The sequence below is a fragment of the Pleurodeles waltl genome, chromosome 7 (assembly GCF_031143425.1).
Source record: "Pleurodeles waltl isolate 20211129_DDA chromosome 7, aPleWal1.hap1.20221129, whole genome shotgun sequence".
In the NCBI taxonomy this organism is placed as follows: domain Eukaryota; kingdom Metazoa; phylum Chordata; class Amphibia; order Caudata; family Salamandridae; genus Pleurodeles; species Pleurodeles waltl.
In genome coordinates, this window is record NC_090446.1 from 1,161,060,779 (window position 1) to 1,161,082,931 (window position 22,153).

Consider the following 22,153-nt stretch of genomic DNA (forward strand, 5'->3'; position numbering starts at 1 on the left):
GGCTTTCAGTAGCCAGTCGTCTAGGTATGGATAAATGAAGATTTTCTGCTTCCTTAAATGCGCCGCTACTGTTGCTACACATTTGGAGAATGCGCGAGGGGCAGATTTTAGGCCGAAAGGAAGCACCTTGAACTGATAGTGTGGGGAGGCTATCACAAATCGTAGGAATTTCCGATACTTGGGAATGATCGGGATATGAAAATACGCATCTTGCAGATCTATGGAGCACATCCAGTCTCCTCGATTCAGTTGAGGGAAAATCTGGTGGAGAGCCAGCATCCTGAACTTTTGTTTCTTTATGTATTTGTTCAGCAGCCTCAAGTCTAGAATCCGTCTGAAAACTCCTTCCCGACCCTTCTTTGCTACTAGAAAATAGCGGGAGTACACCCCCTTTCATATTTGTGCGACTGGAACCTTTTCTATTGCTTTTTTCTGTAACAGTGCATGAACCTCTTTGCGTAATAAGCTCATGTGAGCAGGTCTGGATTTGGTTGGTGGCAAGTGAGGAGGAGGTTGCCGGAAAAGAAGAGAGTATCCACTCTCTACAATGTTCAGCACCCATTTGTCTTTTGTTATGCCATGCCACTCGTGAATGAACGCTGTGATACTTCCCCCAACCGTAGTGGTGTACGGTATTAAGGGAAGCAAATCCTCATTGTTTTGCGGGGGCTTTAGGATAGACTGCTGAGGTCTGCTTGACCCTCGGTTTCTTGTGGCTTTGCGAGACTGGAAGAGGGGACGCCCTTGTTTCTGTTGTGGTCTCTGGCACCAATGAGGGGTTTGAACCCTCTGTTGGAACGGGCGCCTGTCGTAAGGCCTATACCTTCGCCTGAAGTCTTTCCACCTCTTGAAACCCACTGCCCTCATGGTGTCAACCTCCGCCTTCATACGTGCCATCTCCTCATCCGTGTGGGTTCCAAATAGCGAGTTTCCGTTAAATGGAAGAGTCAAGATACGCTGCTGCGCTTCCTGCTTTAATCCTGTGAGTCTTAGCCAGGAAGATCTTCTCGCACAAACCCCATGCGCGTAACCATGTGCTGCCAAGTCTGCACCATCTGCTGCCGCACTGATAAACTGATTGGACACCAGACTTCCCTCCTAAAGGATCTCCTGAAAATCCTGTCTCTCCTCTCTAGGCAGCTTTTCTGCAAACCTGCTCAGTGAGTCCCAGAGTGACCGATCATATCTGCCTAGGAGTGCGGAGGCGCTGGAGACCTTCATCATCGACGCCGCCGTGCCACACATCTTCCTCCCCAGAGAGTCCAGGTGTCTACTCTCCTTGTCCGGTGGAACCGTAGAGGATGACACCACTGAATGCGTCTTACGGGCTACGGCCAATATGACTGAGTCTGGTGGTGGATCAGCTCTGAGAAAGAAAGGATCTTGATCAGGGGCCTTGTATTTCTTTAAGATCCTAGCGGGAGCTGAACGGAGGTTTGCTGGTGTTAAAGTCTCCATGGCTGGTTGGAGAAGACCAGGCACAAGTGGTAACAATTTCTTTGAAACCGCCCTGTGTTGCAGGGTTTCAAAGATTATCGACGAGGAGGTTGAAGGTTCCGGGAACTCAATATTCAGCTTTTGTGCTCCCCTGAGAAGCACCTCATTGAAAGTTGTGATGACGTCCACTGGGGAAACTCTAGCTGGTGGAGAATACATCAGAGTCGGGGAGTACCCTCTTACTGAAGACCCCGACGATGTGGACCAAGGAGACCTGTGACCTGCTCCTAGATCTTGTTGTAGTGCGCCGAGGCACAGTGGCAGACTGGTGAGACGCAGAACGAGCCTGTTCTGTATGCACTGTTGGCGATGGTGTCCTCGGGAGAGAAGCCGATGGTGAGTACATTTGCGAGTATTGAGAGTCTGGAAAAGCAGGCATTTTGTTAAGACTCTCCAACCACCTTGGCGATAGGTTTATGGGCGAGATGTGCTCAGACGATGCGGCCCTCGACCGCCTAGACGATGCACTCCTTATGGAGACCACTGGCTTGTTGGAGTGATGTTCTTATCAGCCGGTGGTTGCTGACGCTCTTCCCCTTGAGAGATAGGCAGCACCTGTCTCGACGTCGAAAGGTGTACCGACGTCGAAGGGAGTACCACGGACTGCTCAGGTCTCGATGTCGAGCGCCTCAATGGTGACCGGTGGTCCCTTGAATGTGATCTGCTCGACGTCGTATGCTTTGCCGTCGAGTGATGAGCCGCTGACGACGGAAGTCTCTGCTCTCGCCGTTGAGGCGATCTCGACGTCGTCTTCTGTGCCGTCGAGGGATGTGAGGCCTTTGACGGCGTATGAGCACGGCGGTGCTGGGTCGACGTCGATCGGTGGGTTGCCGTTGGAGATCTGCCCTTATGATGGCTATGCACCTTCAAAGCCATATCCATCGACGTCGGTCAGGTCGCCGTTGACGGCGATCTGGGACGATGCGACAGTGGCAGCGATGACGTCGACGGGGAACAGACAAGCACCTTCTTACCAGCTGACGTCGATCTAGCCTGTCTCTCCTGAGAATGGCTTGTTGACTGCCTGGGAAGTGAAGAGGACGAAGTTTTTTGCCTCTCATATAGACCATGAAGCCTGATTTCCTCTCTGTCTTTCGGAGTCCTTTTTGACATGTTCTTGCAGTGTCTGCATGTGTCAGGGCAGTGGCTCTGAGGCAGACACACAATACAGAGAGAGTGTGGATCAGACTGGGCCTTCTTCCCACAGGAAGGGCACTTCACAAAAAGAGAAGGTATTTTCCAGTCAGGAAAAAATCCCTTCACTCAGACATAGGTGAAAAACATTGAGTGAAGGTAGAAAAAACACTTTTTAAATATGTTTCTGTGAAAAACTCAGAAAAATTGAGAGCTCAATGCTCCAGGATCCTCTCAGAAGAAGCCGGAAAAAAGAACTGACCTAACTGTGAACCAACTGTCACCTCTCCTTCCCCCCTGAGGCATGGTGGGATACTGGAGGTGCTCAGGGTCTTAAAGGCACGGTGCCAAATTTTGTGGTTCTGCTGTGTTAACCTGCATGCAGCCTGTTGGCTAATAATGCTCCATTGTTTTCAATGTAGTTTTTTCTCTTTTTTCACTTGTGTTGCTACTGCTTCTTTCCCTGGGCCCAGCTATGGGGCTTTGGAAAGTTTTTTTTCTTCTTGTAATTATGAAAGGGAGTGTTTTTATAAAAAAAATAAAAAATATATGAAAAACATTTTTGCCTGTTTATCAATATAGTCTGCATTGCTGTTGTACACATGTATACATGAATTTGGTATGAAAATTGTCTACAAAAAATGCTATATATTTTTCGTGTATATTTCATACTTATACATGTGTGTTTTTTTATGTATGCTCCGGGATCCCCGCAAGAGGGCGGGATTATTCAATGTTTATGACTATTGATGAGGATCCCCTGGAAGAGAATTACAGTTCCAATCGCCGGGTTATAGGTAGTCCGCCGCTGGAGGTTCAAATCAACCCCAAACACCCACCACCAGCAACACGGGGCTGGCTGGGTGCAGAGGTCAAAGTTGAGCAATTTAACGTGGGCTCCTATGGAGAAAGGGGGTACTCGGAATTTAGTCTGCCAGCAGGTAGTACCCGCAGCTCGGAGTGCAGAGCAGGGGGGGATTAGAGGAGCACTGAAGGGGCCCCAAGTAGGCAACAATCGCACACCCGCAGCGACACTGAGGCAGCCGGGTGCAAACAGGGCATCGGGTTTCCAATGAAACTCTATGAGGGGAATCCGGGGGTCACTCAGGCACTGCAGGTGAGGTCCGGGGGGTGGGTGTCTCGGGCACACCACCGTCAGAAAGGGAAGAGGACCGCCTGTTAATCATTGCTGCACCAGGTGTAGATTTCTCCAAGTCCTGGGGGCTGCGGGTGCAGTGGGTCCTTTGGCGTCGGTAATCTTTGTTCACGGCCATTGTGGTCAGGGGGGTCCTCAGGATTCCTCCTGCAGGCGTCTCCGTGGAGGGGTCAACCCAGGGTGGGCACTTGGTCGCCGTCGCCTGCGGGTCCTCTCTGGTCAGTTGGGCCACCTGGACTCGGGCTGTGGGCGAAGACAGTCTCGTTAAGACTCACGCTTCTGGAGTGAGGTGGGAGTCCTTTAGAAGAGGATTCGTCTTTCCTTCTTTGGACAGGGCAGCAGTCCACGGGAGTGCTTGATACTCTGTGATGCAGGCAGTCCTCTGGACCTGCCTTTCTTCTACAGGTTATTTGAAGCAGAACACAGGCCGGTTGGGCTGAAGCCAAGTCAGTTGTTGTCTCCTTTCCTTCTCTGCTGGGGTTTCAGCTAAGCAGCCCTCCTCCTTCTCTTGAAGTCGTCGGGAATCTTACTCTCTGGGTGCAGGGAGCCCTTAAGTATAAGATTTAGGGGCGTTTTTAGGGTTAGAGGGCAGTAGCCAATGGCTAACGTCCCTGAGGGTGGCTACACCCTCCTGATGCCCACTCCCTTTGGGGAGGGGAGCACATTCCTGTCCCTAGTGGCTCTGAGACTCCAAAGCAAGATGGAGGATTCTGCAAGGAGGGGGTCACTTCAGCTCTGGACACCTTAGGGGTGGTCCTGGTTGAGGTGGTGACTTCTTGTTTTTCCTAATTATCCCTCTGATCTTACTGCCAAAAGTGGGGCTTTGTCCGGGGGCTGGGCATCTCCACTAGCTGGAGTGCCCTGGGGCACAACGCCCTCTACGCCGGCACCACACTCAAACTCACACGCAAACTCCAGAGAATCCAGAACACAGCCACGCGCCTCGTCCTTGGCCTCCCCCGCCACAAACTAATCTCACCACACCTCAAAACCCTTCACTGGCTCCCCATAAACAAGAGAATCACATTCAAGATCCTCATCCACGCACACAAATCCCTCCACCACACCGGGCCGACATACCTCAACGAAAGAGTGAACTTTCACACCCCCACCCGCATCCTCCGATCAGCCAACCTCGCCCTAGCCACAGTCCCCCGCATCCAACGCACCACCACAGGAGGCAGGTCCTTCTCCTACCTCGCCCCCAAAACCTGGAACACCCTTCCCACCCACCTCTGCAAAACCAAAGACCTCCTGCTCTTCAGAAAAAAACTCAAAACATGGCTGTTCGAACAGTGACCCTCCTGACTACCCCCCTCTGCCCCCCACACCAAGCACCTTGAGACCCTCATGGGTGAGTAGCGCGCTATATATAGTTTTGTTTGATTGATTGTAACACGAAGCCTGGGCCTTTGAGGCTCACTGCTAGGTGTCACAGTTCCTGCAGGGGGGGGGAGGTGTGCACCACCTCTAGCCAGTGCAGCCTTTCTTATTGGTCCCAGGCAGCACAAAGGCCCTCAATCCCATGGGGTCAGCAACTCAGCTCTCAGTGGCAGACTGGCACAGACCAGTTAGTCCTGCACTGAAGGATTGGGTAAAATACAGAGGGCATCTCTAAGATGCCCTCTGTGTGCATTGTTCCAACACTGGCATCAGTGTGGGTTTATTATTCTGAGAAGTTTGATACCAAGCTTCCCAGTATTCAGTGTAGTCATTATGGAACTGTGGGAGTTTGTTTTCACAAACTCCCAGACCACATACTTAAGATGGCCACACTGTACTTACGATGCCTAAGAATGGACTTAGACACTGTAGTGGCATACTGCTCACGCAGCTATGCCCTCACCTGTGGTATAGTGCACCCTGCCTTAGGGCTGTAAGGTCTGCTAGAGGGGTGACTTACCTATGCCACAGGCATTGTTTTGTGTGCATGGCACCCTGATGGGGATGCCATGTCGACTTTGCCTTTTTCTTCCCACCAGCACACACAATCTGCAATGGCAGTGTGCATGTGTTAGGTGAGGGGTCTCTTAGGGTGGCAACACATGCCGCAGCCTTTAGGGACCTTCCCTGGTCACAGGGCCATTGGTACCACTGGTACCTTTTTACAAGTGACTTATCTGTGTGCCGGGGTGTGCGAATTGTGGAAACAATGGTACATTGTTAGTGAAAGAACACTGGTGCTGGGGACTGGTTAGCAGGGTCCCAGCACATTCTCAGTCAAGTCAGCATCAATATCGGGCAAAAAGTGGGGGGTAACTGCAACAAGGGCCATTTTCCTACAGCCTTGTTCGAAAAAGTCACTTATATAGTGTTCCTTTGATCCCAGAACATAATGTAATAAAGAATATCGCGATCGAAAACAATACCAACGGGTTTGGAGAGGTTTTCCTGAACCAAAGAGACCTATGACAGTCTTGGACCAGAGCTCTGAGAGAACACGACTAGACAGTGGAAGAAAACAATCTGAACATGGAGTTGAGGATTATGTGCACTGCAAGCAAGAGGAGGAGTCACTATGTTCCGTGACACAACAGACTTTTGGAACAAAAACAACTTGCAACTTTCCGGACCCAACAACAGATGGAAGAAATATGTCAGAGCATGTGTATCTACAGCTACAAATGCCATCAAACACTTTTTCAAAATTGCTGGACAGAAAGTTCATTTCTTTCTTTACCCTTATAATTAGAAAGAGTTGGTGAATACAAAACAACTTTACGACATACAATACATCAGGATGTTTTCCGGAATGGCACAGTGCATTGGGAATCTTCAACTCTCTTTATAGTTTCTTGGATCTGTAATGTATTACAGCTTGAAACACAAATATATCTTAACAGTATTTGTGACAGTGTGGCACCATGAGAAAAGGGCTACATTGGACTACAGTGGAGTGTCACGTGTTGTAATGCAAAAATATTGTTGAAGGAAGTCTATGAATGGGTTTGGAGAGCGTTAGGGTCATTATGTCATATCACAGCATGTTGTGAAAAATTCCACGCCAAAGCTTGGTGATAATTTCCTCCCAGCAACAGCTTCTATGAAGTTAACTCCCACAGCACCACAACTCTGTTTCAGCCTTCTCTTCAACTGTGGGACTAATGATAATTTCCAAATTCAACAGTGTTAAGAGGATTATGAGCCCACTTCTTGTTTCTGTGGGGATTCCCTTGGTTTTGTGGTGAGTGGCAACCTTTGACCTGCCCTGGTATCACTGAATCAGGGTACCATGATTACCAATTATGTGAGATCCTGATTCATCTCACCATCAATCACACACCCATGGCTTCTACTTCCTAACCTCACGTTTTCCCCAAGTGCTGTCTCCAACCAACCCAATCTCCATTTCTCTAGAGGTTATTCCATTTCTTCTGGTCAGACAAGTAAAACAGACAACTCACAACACATTAACAACCTAATAAGGCATGATACCACTCCGAATGTTCATCCTTTATTCCCCTCATTCTTTCCCCTCCTTAGGTCCCTTTCAGCACTATGGGGGCAAAAAGGAAGAGTTCACATCAGCCACATGTATAACGTGAACAAAAATGCATCAAAGGAACAGTGGAATACTGAGAGTGCAAATAAGAGGAAGAATCCTGTTTCGCAGTTGCCCACCTTACCGAGCTACCACAAAAAAAACACATCTACTTATTTTAAAGCTACATCCTGGCCTACACAAGCAGAAGTCAAACTGGAGAGACTTTTAGGTTGCCCCATCATAGTAGGTAATGGAAACACATCTGCTGTGAACTTACCTTGTCAAGGAAGTTGGGGCGGTCCATGGAAGACTCTTTGGAGATGGGTGGCGGGCGGCAGGCAAGGGCTTTGTTGACCATCCCATTATAGTCAGTTATTCCCATTGCACGCTTGTCTAGTTCCACCTTCTTTTCCAGCAGAGCACCTGAGAAGAGAGAAATCAGAATATGCGAACATCTGGGTCTTACTAGTAATACCTCTATTATACAGCCCTAAGACATTTGTATTCCACTAATATGGGACGCTGAAAACCACAACACCCATGTCTCTCTAGAAGGTTGTTCTGGTGTTTCATTAAGGTGCCAGTTGATATAGGTTGTATTTATTTATTTATTTTTACATGTGGGAGAGCCATCCATCCTACAAATAAATTGCAAACCAAGAAGAAACAAAGCATCAGTATCAGCACTTTTCAGAAATACTAGAGGAAACAGTGCATAAGCTAAATATTTTAGATATATTTGAATGAATGTACTTTATTGAAACATGTTCATTAGATCAGTGACATTTAGGAACAGTAACAGAATGAAAGTGCTTTAGTTACCAAGTCACTATCATACAGAATAATCACATATCAAATTGTGCTATCAGTAAAGGGTAAATCGCTATATCCCACTGTAATGCACCCTGCTCAACTAAAGCCCACTGCAGTAGTGTGCTTTTTATTTTATTTTTCAACTGAGAAGTACCGCTCCAGAAATGTAAGCATGAGAACTATCATGTGAAGCATGCAGACCAAGCATGAGTCTTGAAAACTGGAAAAGCCCACACAAATGCAAACCAGCACAAACAACTTAGGTAAAGCAATGTCAAAACATACACTTTTTTTAAATGGTGATAAGGAAAAAGTGTGTGCCAGTCTGTATGGCCAGCAATGCTGCCTTGAAACAATTATTTTGGATAATGATATAAACATGGTAAACTACCCAAGCAGCCAATCTGAACACACTATGAAAATTAGCAATTTACCACAATCAGAACGTTTAGCAACTTTTTACTACTAATAACCTTCAAATCTTTTGAACAGAGAGGGCTGTGATCTGCAGTACACTTACTCATGGCCTGGTCCAAGTTCATATTGTTGCTCTTCAATGCCTCCTCTGCTGGATCTCTCTAAGTGCAAGGAATCAGAACAGAGTTAGTCGCAGGCTGGAAGGTGCACAGCACCAAATTCATAAAAGATGTCTTCTTTAAAATGTAGTGATGCAAATCTATAGGTTACGGGAAGCTTGCTATTTATACTCATCTCTTGTCTTCATTTAGCTGTGTTGGTTTCACCATGTAATGTTTGTAACTTATGATCAGGGAAAAAAATCTGAATCCAGCCAGGCATTTTCAGCTGTAGTTCCAATAAATTTGGCATTTCTTCCGATTGACTTATAAAAGTCTGATGATTTGGGGATTTTTTTTCTGGGCTTTTAAAATAATTTTTATTCTATTGTGGTTTGAAGTTGAAGCATGACAACTTTTTGTTATATTTGATATGTGAGAGGTTTTATTTTGTCCAGATATAAAAGAGTCAGGTATGTCAAAAGTCTGAATTTAGAAACTGTTTGGAAAGACAGCACCGAGGGGCAGGGCATTATTTGAGTACTTCGATGACAAATGGCAAGTATTTTAGGGTAACACCCCATAAAGAAGGATAGAGGCTAAAAAAAAGGTGAGACGAACAAGTTACTTACCTTCGGTAACGAGGTATCTGGTAGAGACTCTATCTAGCTGCAGATTCCTTACCTTAGAATTCCCTGGCGTCAGCTTCGAATCTGGAATTTTTTCTGAGCAGTACCCTGTGCACGCCGTCAGGCGGCGTCGTTCAGATCCGCGTGCATCGACCAGCTCCGCGTGCATCGTCCGTGTCGTTGGAGCCGTCTAGGATGTCACAGTTGTCTATATAGATGCCGTCTCGGCGCGCGTACGTCAGTTCTTTTCCCACAAATTTCCACGCCAGAAGCGCTGTCATGGAAGATCCAACAGTTATGGATTTTACATATATATATATATGTATATGTATATATATATATATGTATAAAAAAATATCCGCAGAGCGGGGAGGCTTGGGTGGGTGTAAGGAATCTGCAGCTAGACAGAGTCTCTACCAGATACCTCGTTACAGAGGGTAAGTAACTTGTTCATCTGATAGAGACTTCTAGCTGCAGCTTCCTTACCTTAGAATAGATACCCAAGCTATAACCACTGGCGGTGGGTCTGAAGGAGATTTTTATATCAAGAAGTCCTGCAACACAGAACGGGCAAAATGCCCCTCTCTTCTCCCCTGGCTATACAGGCAGTAGTGCTTTGCAAACGTATGCAAGGAAGCCCACGTTGCAGCCTGAGAGATGTCCACCACAGGTACACCCCGTGCTAATGCAGTGGTAGCAGCCTTCCCCTTAGTAGAATGAGCTCTCAAGCCCTCAGGATGCTGCTTTGTTGCCAAAGCGTAGCAGATCTTTATACAGAGAACGACCCAGCGCGAAATGGATCGTTTCTGTACTGCCCGACCCTTCTTTGCACCAACCTACACCACAAAGAGTTGGTCGTCCACCCGGAACTCTTTAGTGAAGTCAAGATAGAACGATAACGCTCTTTTTGGGTCCAGCCGATGGAGACGCTCCTCTTCCTTAGAGGGGTGCGGTGGTGCAAAGAAGGTGGGCAAGGTGATACCTTGACCCAGATGGAAAGGGGTCACCACTTTGGGGAGGAAAGAGGCACGAGTTCTGAGAACCACTTTTTCAGGAAAGATTGTGAGATACAGCGGTTTTGATGACAAAGCCTGTAGCTCACTCACTCTTCTGGCAGATGTAATTGCCACCAAAAAGGCTGTCTTAATAGTGAGCAGCCGAAGAGGACAGTTATGTAAGGGCTCGAAGGGTGCACACATAAGGAAGGTAAGAACCAGATTAAGGTCCCACTGAGGCATAACGAAAGGCACAGGGGGGGAACAAATGCACAAGCCCTTTCAAAAATCTCTGTACTATAGGTGATTTAAACAAAGATGGTTGATCGGGCAACTGAAGAAAGGCCGATAAGGCTGCAAGATAGCCCTTGAGAGTCCCTAAGGAGGAACCCTGCTGGGCGAGAGACAATACAAACAAAAGTATATTAGACAGAGAAGAAGAAAGAGGATCAATAGACCTCTCTGTACAATATGAAACAAAACGTTTCCAACGGCAGTCGTAGATCGACTTAGTAGAGGGTCGCCTGGCTGCCAGAATGACATAACACCTCGGAAGGGAGGTCATAAACCATCAACTGTTGCCGCTCAATCTCCACGCATGAAGGCGCAGAGTTGACTAGTTTGGGTGGAGAACCTTCCCCTGTTGCTGCGACAGAAGATCCTCCTGAAGAGGCAGCCTGATTGGAGGACCGATGCTCATTTTGAGGAGCACTGGATACCAAACTCTCCATACCCAATCCGTAGCCACTAGAATTACTGAGGCCCGGTTGTTCTTGATTTTCTTGAGAACTCCGGGCAGAAGTGGTATAAGCGGAAAGGTGCACAGGAGGCCTGAACTCTACTCGCAACGAAAAGCGTCGCCTAGCAATAGCCCCCTTGGAAACTCCAACGCGCAAAACTGCTGACATTGCGCGTTCTCTACGGAGGCGAACAGATCTAACCAAGGCTCTCCCCACTGCTGAAAGAGTCCTTGCATCACCTCCGGATGGAGACACCATTCGCGATCCTCTAAGCATTTTCGGCTGAGCTCGTCCACCCTGGCGTTCAGAGAACCTGCCAGGTGTTGAACTACCAGGGTCATGCCCTGATGTTCCAGCCATGTCCAGAGACGTAAAGCTTCTTGACAAAGGGTCCACGACCCCACACCGCCCTGCTTGTTGCAGTACCACATTGCGGTACTGTTGTCCGTGAACACCTGCACCACCTTCCCTTTCACAACAGGAAGAAATGCTTTTAATGCTAGTCGGATCCCCCGAAGCTCCAGCAAGTTGATGTGGAGCCAAGATTCCGCCGGAGACCAGTGACCTTTGACCTCCACCTCCACCTCTTCCAGATGGCCGCCCCATCCCAGAAGTGACGCATCTGTCACTACTGTGACATCTGGTTGGGGAAGGAAGAGGAAATGCCTTTGACCCAATCGCAGTTCACTAACCACCACTGCAGATCCTTTGCAGTCCCCTCCGAGATCTGAACCACGTCGGTAAGATTTCCCTGATGCTGTGCCCACTGGAACTTCAGGTCCCACTGCAGAGCCCTCATGCGCCATCTGGCATACTTGACCAACAGGATGCAGGAAGCCATGAGTCCCAGCAGCCTCAAAGTCTGTCTCACCGAATTCCAGGATAGAGACCGAAACATCGGTATCATAACCTGAATATCCTGGACCCGCTGTTCGGGAGGATAAGCCCGATACTTCACTGTGTCCAGAACAGCTCCGATGAAAGTGAGCTGAGAGGGATTCGGGTGTGACTTCGGCACATTTATAGTGAACCCCGGGGAATGCAGGAGGTCCGCCGTCGTCTGGAGGTGGGTGACGAGAGCCTGGGGCGTAGAAGCCTTCAGCAGCCAATCGTCTAGGTAAGGGAAGAATGAAATCCCTGAACTGCGCAGATGAGCTGCCACCACCGCCATCACCTTTGTGAACACCCGAGGGGGCACTAGTGAGACCGAAAGGAAGCACAGTAAACTGAAAGTGCTTGTGGCCCGCCTTGAACCGCAGATAACGCCTGTGGGCTGGCAGGATAGGAATGTGGAAATACGCATCCTGCAAATCCATCCAGCTTGAGTTTCTACTTCTTGAGGAAGAGATTGACATCCCTTAAATCCAAGATAGGGCGAAGGCCTTTGTTCTTTTTGGGAATCAGCGGGAATAACAACCACTGCCTATTTCTGATATCAGGACTCTTTCTATGGCTCCCTTGACCAAGAGAGCCGTAACTTCCTCGTGGAGCAAAACCAGATGGTCCTCCATCAGCCATTCCTTTGTCGGAGGGATAGAAGGAGGTTAAGACTGGAAGGGAAGGGAGTAGCCCTTCCGTATGATCTGAGGACCCACTTGTCTGTTGTGATGGAAAGCCAGTGAGGGAGATGAAAATGAATCCTCCCTCCAACTGGACAGACGTGATCCTGCAGAACCATACTAGGAGGGCTTGGGCGCAGTGGAGAGGAGGGGGGCTGTGTGGTGGCCGACCTCTGGCCAGACCCACTGGGTCTGATGGTACCACGACCACGTCCTCTTCTGGGATGTTGTGAAGCCGGAGGACGGTGGCTAAACTGTGGCTGGCGTGGTACCACGCCCCTTCCGAAGCCTCGAAAGGGAAGAAAGACAGACTGCTGTCATACTGGCGCTGAAAGGCCCAAGGATCTGGCCGTAGCTCGAGAATCCTTGAACCTCTCAAGTGCCGAGTCTGCCTTTTCGCCAAAAAGGCAGGAGTCATCAAAGGGCATGTCCATCAAGATGGCCTGGACATCCCCTGAGAAACCAGTTGAACGCAGCCAGGCGTGGCGACGTAGGGCCACTAACGATGAAATCGCTCTGCCCAGCGAGTCGGTCGTGTCCAAACCACACCTCATCATAAACTTGGCTGCATCTCTCCCATCCTTGACAGCCTGGGTGAGAGTGTCCTGTACGCCCTCCGGGACCTTGGCCAGCACCTGTGCCACCGTATCCCATAAAGTATGGGAATAACGGGCCAATAGGCAAGAGGTGTTTACGGACCTCAATGCCAGGCTGTTGGAAGAAAACATCTTATTCCCAAGCTGGTCCAGCCTCTTGGATTCCCTATCCGGGGGAGCGGAAGGGAAGGCACCACAGGAAGTAGAGGCTTGGACAACCAAGCTCTCCGGAGTGGGGTGTTGAGTGAGGAAAGTAGGGTCGCTCGGAGCGGGTCTTGGCGGCGGCCGACCATCCTATTCACAGGAGCCCCTGTGCTGGGTTTGGACCATGTACCCAGAAGGACGTCTGTAAGAGCCTCTTTGAAGGGCAACATCGGCTCTGATGTTGTCACCCTCGGTTAAAGCACTTCTGTCAGGATATTCATCCTGACTGGCACCGTAGGCAAATCTAGGTCCAAGACCACTGCTGCCCTACGCACCACCCATAGCAAATGAACCCCCCTCCTACGTAGCCACATTAGGAGGAGAGAGCATACCAGTATCTGGAGACGTGTCCAGTCCACTGACCTCCCCTAGATTCTCATACCTGTCCTGTTGTAAACCACATTCTAAAGGGTCCTCAGACCCCTCCCATTCCTCTCCTGCGTCTGGCTGATCTAAATAATGCTCAGATAATGATCTGGGCCGAACTGGCTCCGTCTGAGTCGACGTCGAACGGCGTCGCTCCGGATCATCCGGAATAAGGATGGGGCTACCACCGGTGGGCGCCGGTGGCGGAATAGTCGACGTCGGAACCGGCACCGGTCCGGATCCAATATCAGATCTTGGGGTCCCCAACGGCGCAGAGGACGAAGCCGCCGGTGCCGAATTCAAAGGGGCCTCTGCTGACCCCGAAGACCCCTCGACTGGAGAAGCACGCTCAAACTAGACACATGACCTCGTAAAATTATTTTATCTCAGCGGTGGTCGATACGGTCCCTGGAAAGGGGGGAAGACGTAAAGTCAGCCCCGGCGACTGCTCCGCATAACCGCGCTCGGAACATTGACATTCCACAGATGCCTCGTCGGCCAACTGGCGTGGTGAAGACAAAGTCCGCTTGGACTACTTCTTCTTCTTCTTCTTCTTTTCCTCTTACCTTCAAATGACCGCGAATGCGAGGAAAAGGACTTGGGGCTCCGGGAGAGGTGCTGCGACCTCCTCCTACTGCAGGACCGTGACCTCCGCGGAGTCGCGCCGAACGAGGACGAATGCCGGGCCGCAAGAAGCTTGAGGGATCTCTCCCTCAAGGCCTGCGGAGCCATGGCCCGACAGTCGGAGCACGAGGTGGAATCGTGGTCCTTCTCCAGGCACCAAAGAAACGTGCGGGTCAGTCTCCGACATGGTGCGATGACACACACCATGCGGCTTGAACCCTGTCTTTCTCGACGACATGACTTTAAACAGTCAAAAAAGCCTCGACAAACCGCTGAAGAAGGGTAGCTCTTTCCGGAACTGCGCTGTAACCGGCATGGAAGGAAAAGAACTGACGTATGCGCACCGAGATGGCGTCTATATAGACAACCGTGACGTCAGACGGCTCCAACGACTGACGACGCACGCGGAGCTGGACGATGCACTTGGATCCAAACGACGACGCCAGACGGCGCGCACAGGGTACTGCTCAGAAAAAATTCCAGATTCGAAGCTGATGCCAGGGAATTCTAAGGTAAGGAAGCTGCAGCTAGAAGTCTCTACCAGATGTATATATATGATCCTAAACTGGACTACTCACTTTCCAGGTAAAAAAAAAAAAAAAAAAAAAAACTCCATGGACCCTACTGACTACTTTACATGTGCAACCAAGTTTGAATTTTCATGCAAGGAATAGCAAAAGAAAAGAAAAATTTAATAAAATAGGTCAGGAATTCCCATTAGCCAGAGCCAAAAACGTGCAGTGAGCACAGGCTGCTAGAGGAGGGTTAGGTAAATCCCTGCAAGTAACTTCTGTTGGGTATACCTCTGGCTCTGCACAGTGGAGGGAGGGGGGATGGGTTGGATGGCTGGCTTTGGTGGGTTTGTTGCAGGGGCCACTGACCTCCAACCAACCCTAATGTGCACGGTGTGCACAGAGTGGGCTGGGAATAAAGTGTATTATGAAAAAAACTGAAGTTAATTGCAAACATACCTTTTACTACTGGAATTCCCCAACTACAGTACACAATGTACAAAATGCACACCACAACTCACACTGCCTGCCAAGCAAAAACATCAATATCCATTTTGGAAAGGAACAGTAAATAATACTACCAAGAGCAAACTATGGTGGGAGACAAGCTAAGATGTGTGTTGTGTGCACCGCTTACCATAACTGATTAATTTCAGTGGTTTTGCACGCGCGAGTCATAAACATAACTACGTTTTAACTGATTTTTTTGCAAATAGTTCGTAAATGTGTATACATGCTTTTTTTTATTTTTTATGTATATACTCATGTCTTTATTAAACGGTGAATAAATGTTTGTAGATGTCATTCTTTACTTTTTATTTCATTTTACTTTATTATTTTTTTTATTTTTAATTTTTATTTCCAATGGTAGTTGTATTTCAATTTATGACATCCCTATATTACTATTTAATTTAGAAAATATCTAAGGTATATATATTCTTATTTTTGGAAATGGTTAGGTAGAACTATTATTTTTTTTATTTTTTTAAGTACTTACTAGTACGTATCTGTGAAGGAGTGACTTCGGCCGAAAAAGTGGCAAAACGTACATGCGGTTGTAATGGCTGCAGACATACTGCAATCAATGCAATGACTCCAAACATACAGGCTATGATGTAAAAACAGCACCGTTTCTTTTGTCTTTGCCTTTATGGGCTAGGCAGACGATGTACAAATCATCTGTCTGCTTTATGCTAACAAAGGGCGAGCTCAAACTAGCTTTGGCAAGTGCTTCTCACAAGAAACAAAGGTTTTTCATGCTTAATTCAGATTAAGACCAAGGTTTTGTTGTTGTATAGCTGATCCTCAGCAAGTTCACCTGAATGGTGGACAACTGAAAAGGGTACCCATCCCACTCCTGTTAATTAGTTCCATAACCATGTTTTTCATTTTGATCAATCCATTTCTCTAATTCCTCAAGTCAATTGAGTCACAGCTACAGGTGCTTCTTTATCAAGATACTTTGTAAGATCATTCTCAATCTTGATGAGCAGCAGGAAAATAGTTTTTCTGTATAAAATATTATTTAAAGGCTATTAGAGTAACTACCTTGTGCATCCATGCTATTTTTCTGGGAAGCATCGACATTTCCAAGAAGTAACTGCCCAAATAGACCTGGACCCTTCCACTGTGGCTCCATTTCCGATCACAAGTCCAGTCTTAACTCCCAAAAGACCAAGTGGGCTTTTTTGAAAGCTAATGCATTTGTCATGCACAAGTTAATGGCTGAACCCCATGTACCTAAAAAAGCTCATGTGCATGCACCATGGTACACCTTGTGATAATCTTCAGACAACCTGCTGCATCTACCCAACAACCACACATCTTCCTTTGGTGGATGCTGCCCTTACCTCACTGCCAAGAGACTGAACACACTTCACTGATGCTACTCCAAAGAAAAGCACCCGTTTTTCACAAAGTTAGATCTTCTCTGCCTAGATCTTAAACCAGGCCAGTCTTCTCAGTGCAAGGACATATCACCAAATGTGGTGACTCTGTGCTCCATAACTACTCTTGAATAACGTAACTTTCATATATTTTCACGTCTACTTCTGAGGTTTTTTGTGAGTAGCAAAAAACAATCCGACATCTAAGTGCACTGTAATCTGTCACAGAGTATTTCTGATAAACTGAACTCTAAATAATTCTGGAACTTACAAATCGTACTTGATTAAACATATGCAAATGTAGTAGTGTTCACCAAAGTATTGTTTCATTAATTTATTGGTTCATTTTGTTAATCACTTGGCCTTTATAGAAAAAGAATGCTTAGACACCTCGTTCTTGACTTTCTATCTCCTTAATGTCTTGCTTATTCAATCATTTATCTTCCCTGCCCCATTTTCAGGCTCCACCTTTTGGAATCTTAACTTTCCCGTACAAACTCCTTACCCGTGAAGTTAACACATTTCCCAGATCTCTCTTCAGAATTTTTGACCACCCTTTACCTTACTTCCCTTCCTGCTCTCCTTTAAGAACTATGTAGCACTGCTCTAACATCTCCCACTCTCAATCAATCAATCAATTTGTTAAGCGCGCTACTCACCCGGTATGGTTTCAGGGCGCTGGGGAGGGGGGGTACTATTGCTCGAAGAGCCATGTTTTTAGGTGCTTTCTGAAGGCTAGGAGGTCCTGGGTCTTGCATTGGTTGGTGGGGAGGGACTTCCAGGTTTTGACGGTGAGGTTGGATAAGGATCTGCCGCGGGAGGTGGTGCGTTGGATGCGGGGGACTGTTGCGAGGTCGGTGGAGTGGAGCTGGCGGGTCGGGATGTGGAAGTTAAGTCGTTCATTGAGGTAGGCCGGTACGGTGTCATGGAGGGCTTTGTGAGCATGGATTAGGATTTTGAAGATGATCCTTTTGTTGATGGGCAGCCAGTGTAGGGATCTGAGATGGGTGGAGATGTGCTTGTGGTGAGGGATGTTGAGGATGAGATGTGTGGCGGCGTTCTGGATGCGCTGGAGTTTTCTCTGAAGCTTGGCTGTGGTCCCTGCGTAGAGGGCATTACCGCAGTCCAGTCTGCTGCTGATGAGGGCATGGGTGACTGTTCTTCTGGTTTCTATCGGAATCCACTTGAAGGTCTTGCGTAGCATGCAGAGGGTGTTAAAGGAAGAGGATGATATGGCGCTGACTTGCTGAGTCATGGAAAGAGACGAGTCTAGTATGAAGCCGAGATTACGTGCGTGGGTGTCGGGGTGGTCCTAGGGTGGCAGGCCACCATGAGTCATTCCATGCTGTCTTGTTGGGTCCAAAGATGATGATCTCAGTTTTTCCTGAGTTCAGTTTGAGGTGGCTTGCTGTCATCCAATTAGCAATTGCGAGGAGTCCAGAGTGGAGGTTGTTCTTGGCAGTAGAGGGGTTCCTCTTGAGGGAGAGGATGAGCTGGGTGTCGTCAGTGTAGGAAATGATGTTGAGGCTATGGGGGCGGGCAATGCTGGCGAGCGGAGCCATGTAGATATTGAAGAGGGTGGGGCTGAGTGAGGATCCTTGGGGGACTCCACATATGGTCTTGGTGGCTTTAGACCGGAATGGAGGGAGGCGAACTCTTTGGGTTCTTTTGGAGAGAAAGGAGGTGAGCCAGTCCAAGGCTTTGTGGCGAATTCGGGCGAAGAGGCGAGGATCAAAAAATCCTCATCTTTGTGGCACACACGTTAATTTTGTGGAAAATCAAACATATTTTTGCCATGGATTGAGAAGTTCTAGGGCCACTTGTACTATTTACTGGTTGCACAAAGAAGCTCTCAATTTGCTACCAGTAAAGAATTATATGGACTGACCTAGGTATTAATAGATCATTCATTTATTGTGATTCAGAGTGGGTCATAATCCTACCTACGTCATGGATATTAACGAGAAAGTTTGCTAAATACAACTCACTCTGATCGATGGCTATCACAGGGATGGTGGTCGGTTGTGATCAGCAGACCACCATATCCAATTCTCTTTCAATAAACTTTTTTTTTTTTTTTTAATGCAGCCTTTTCTTAAAGGAAAAAGGGGTTGTTAAAAAAAAAAAAAAAAAAGTACTTAAAAAAAAAGAAATGGGTGAGAATTAGCAGTGGTCCACTGCCCACTTCCAAGCAAGCTTTTGTTTTAACATTAACAAAGGAGAATGGGTCCCAGTAGAACCTCTTCCCTTTTGCACATGAGTTACCATTGTAACTCAGGAGTCTCATTTTTTCAATGTTTTACAATCAAATACATCACATTCGATTTGGTATTTAGAGGGGACACCTACAACATGCCCCTTCCAAATACCGACTCAGTATGGGGTCGCATTTTAGGAGGCAGCAAAAGTTTGTTTATTCCAAAATTTATATTAGTTTAAGTAAGCATTTTGTGGTTGCAAACTCCGAATCAGAGTGTTTGTGACCAGAAAAACGTTTTGTGCGTCTGGGCCCTAGTCTTATGATCATTAGGGCTCCACATTGTCAGGTCAGTGTTGGAGATGTTGCTACTGCCAAATCACTAAAGCTGGACAACAAAAAAATACAGGTCAATCATACGTACTTAACCATAACCGGTTCATGAATCCTTGTCTGAAAAAAGCTTTGACAAACCTAAAAGTTCACTAGAAAATAGGTAATAAAATGATGAAGCAAGAACGGAAGACATTGCTTAATAAATCATAGTTTGGATTCTAGCATTTAAAATATATAATCAAGCACTGATCTCGACCATCAGAGCTCAAAAAAAGAGTTTCCTCTATGTGATGTGACACTATATCATGCTCGCTCACAATGAAGCAACTCACTGGGAAGCCCATGTCTGTCAGCTGCTTGATAAGACGATTCATGATCCACGCCTCATCTGGCTTGCATGTTGTCTTCATGCCCTAGAGACACAAAAAGGGAAAAGTCATATATATGGACAATGTCACTTACTCAGCAGGCATCTGTTTGTGGCATGTAGTGCTGCAGATTCACATGCTTTGCATAAGTCCGCCATCTAGTGTCAGGCTCGGAGTGTTACAAGTTGTTTTTCTTCAAGAAGCTTTTTCGAGTCACGAGATCGAGTGACGACTCCTCTCAGTGCGCATGGGCATCGAGTCCTTTGTTAGATTGTTTTCCTGCAGGAGGGTAGGAATTTTGGATTTGGTCTAAGTACTATTTTATGTTTGTGAATTTGGAAGAAAGGTTCTTCTAAAGTAAGTGCTTACATTTTACTAACTCTTCTTATGAAGTAATTGCTACTAGGAAAGCAACTTTCCATGGGAGACACTGAAGAGTGCAAAAATGCATGGGTTCAAATGGTGGACCCATAAGTCTTGAAAGCACAATGTTAAGATTCCAGGCAGGAGCTAGTGGAGATCTAGGTGGAATAACTCTTTTAACGACGTCCATAAAAACTTATGACAGGAATTCTAAACAGAGAAGTATGCTGCTTGTTTTGGAGGTAGGCTGATATTGCTGTTAAATGTATTTTAATAGGTGAATATGCAAGATATGATTTTTGTAAGTAAAGCAAATAACAGACAATATCCTGTACTGATGCTTTAAGTGGATCAAAGTTTTTGGGTTGACAGTAATATGCAAAACGTTTCCATTTAGCTGCATAGCGCTGTCTAGTTGTAGGTTTACGCGCTTCTTTTAGAACGTCAATACATTCTGATAGAAGCTTTAGATATCCAAACTATGACCTCAGGAGCCAAATCAATGGGATGCGCATACTGGGATTGGGATGCCTGATCTGACCTTTGTTTTGAGTCAATAGGTCTGGTGTGTTTGGGAGCTTGTGATGTGGTACTACAGATAGATCCCACAGCGTTGTGTACCAGTGTTGAAGTGCCCAAGTTGGGGCTATGAGCATCATAGTGAGGGAGGTGTGACAGATCTTGTTGACCAGAAATGGAATTAGAGGGAGAGGGTGAAAAGCTTATGCAAATACACCTATTCAACTGATCCATAGGGAATTGCCCTTGGATCGAAGTTGTGGGTCACTGGATGCAAAGTTTGGGCATTTTGCGCTTTAGCTTGTTGCAAAGAAGTCTATGTGTGGTGTTCCCCACATGTGAAAGTACGGTTGAATCACTTGTGGGTGGATTTCCCATTTGTGTATTTGTTGCTGCATCCTCGTTTAAAGGTCAGCTAGTTGGTTGTGTATCCCTGGGATATATTCTGCTAGTAGTTGAATGCAATTGTGAATTGCCCATTTCCAAATTGTCTGTGCTAGAAGAGACAATTGAGATGTGTGTAGCCCCCTGTTTTTGCAGATAATACATTGTCGTCACGTTGTCTGTCCTTATTAACACTGTCTTGTGTGTGATATGTGGCTGGAAAACAGAGTGCTAAGAACACAGCTAGCAATTCCAAGTGGTTTATGTGGTAAGTTTGCTGGAATGAGTCAGATTCTCACTGTATAGTAAGATTGTTGAGATGGGCTCCCCAACCTGTCATTTGAGAATTGGTGATTATTATGGTCTGTGGCGCAGGGTCCTGAAATGGCCGCCGTTCTGATAAGTTGGTGTGATTCCACCATTGCAGAGAGTTGTACGTTTGGCGGTCCAATGATACTAGATCGTGAAGTTGACATTGTGCCTGAGACCATTGTTGCGAGAGACACTGTTGTAGGGGTCACATGTTTAGACATGCACTGGGTACTAATGCTATGCACGATGCCATAATTCCTAATAGTTTCATGGCATTCTTTACTGTGTACATTTGATTGTATTGTAGCTAGATATGAGATTGTGGAAAACTTTAATTCTTTGTGGGTTTGGGTAAGCTAATGCTGACTGAGTGTTGAGAATTGCTCCCAGATATGGTTGTATTTGAGCTGGTTGTAGATGAAATTTTTAGTAATTGATTGTGAAACCTAGACTGTGTAGGGTATTGATTGTGTATTGTGTTTGCTGTTGACAAGTCTGAATGATGCTGGCTTTTATGCGCCAGTCGTCCAGATAAGGAAAAACATGTATGCTGCCTTCTGAGGTACGCTGCAACCACTGGTAGGCATTTGGTGAATACCCTTGGTGCTGCTGTTACCCCAAAGGGTAACACTTTGAATTAGTAGTGCTTGCCTGCTATCACAAATTTCAAATATTTGTGATGTGCTGGCTGCACGGGAACATGGAAGTAAGAATCTTTTAGATATAATGCTGTCCTGTAGTCCTGTTTATGCAGTAAGGGAATGACATCCTGAAGAGTGACCATGTGGAAATGCTCTTAGAGGGTGTACTGATTGAGGGGTCTGAGATCCAGGATTGGTCTGAAAGGACCACCCTTTTTTTGGGTATGAGGAAGTATAGATAATATACTCCTGTCCCTTGTTGAGGTATAGGTACGATCTCTATTGCACCTTTGAGTAGAAGTGATTGTACTTCTTGTTTTAAC

The 22,153-nt window shown here is 46.8% G+C and overlaps 1 protein-coding gene across 12 annotated transcripts in view; it reads right to left on the minus strand.

Moving 5' to 3' along the window:
* The window catches only part of TNRC6C (trinucleotide repeat containing adaptor 6C), a 700,889-nt gene that overhangs the window by 330,260 nt on the left and 348,476 nt on the right, over positions 1 to 22,153 (minus strand). For all 12 annotated transcript variants that reach the window (XM_069200257.1, XM_069200259.1, XM_069200258.1 and 9 more), the window contains 3 exons: positions 19,576 to 19,656; positions 8,605 to 8,662; positions 7,549 to 7,694 (listed from right to left, as the gene is read on the minus strand). In XM_069200257.1, the coding sequence (XP_069056358.1) occupies positions 7,549 to 7,694; positions 8,605 to 8,662; positions 19,576 to 19,656 (285 nt within the window). The remainder of the gene's footprint in view (positions 1 to 7,548; positions 7,695 to 8,604; positions 8,663 to 19,575; positions 19,657 to 22,153) is intronic.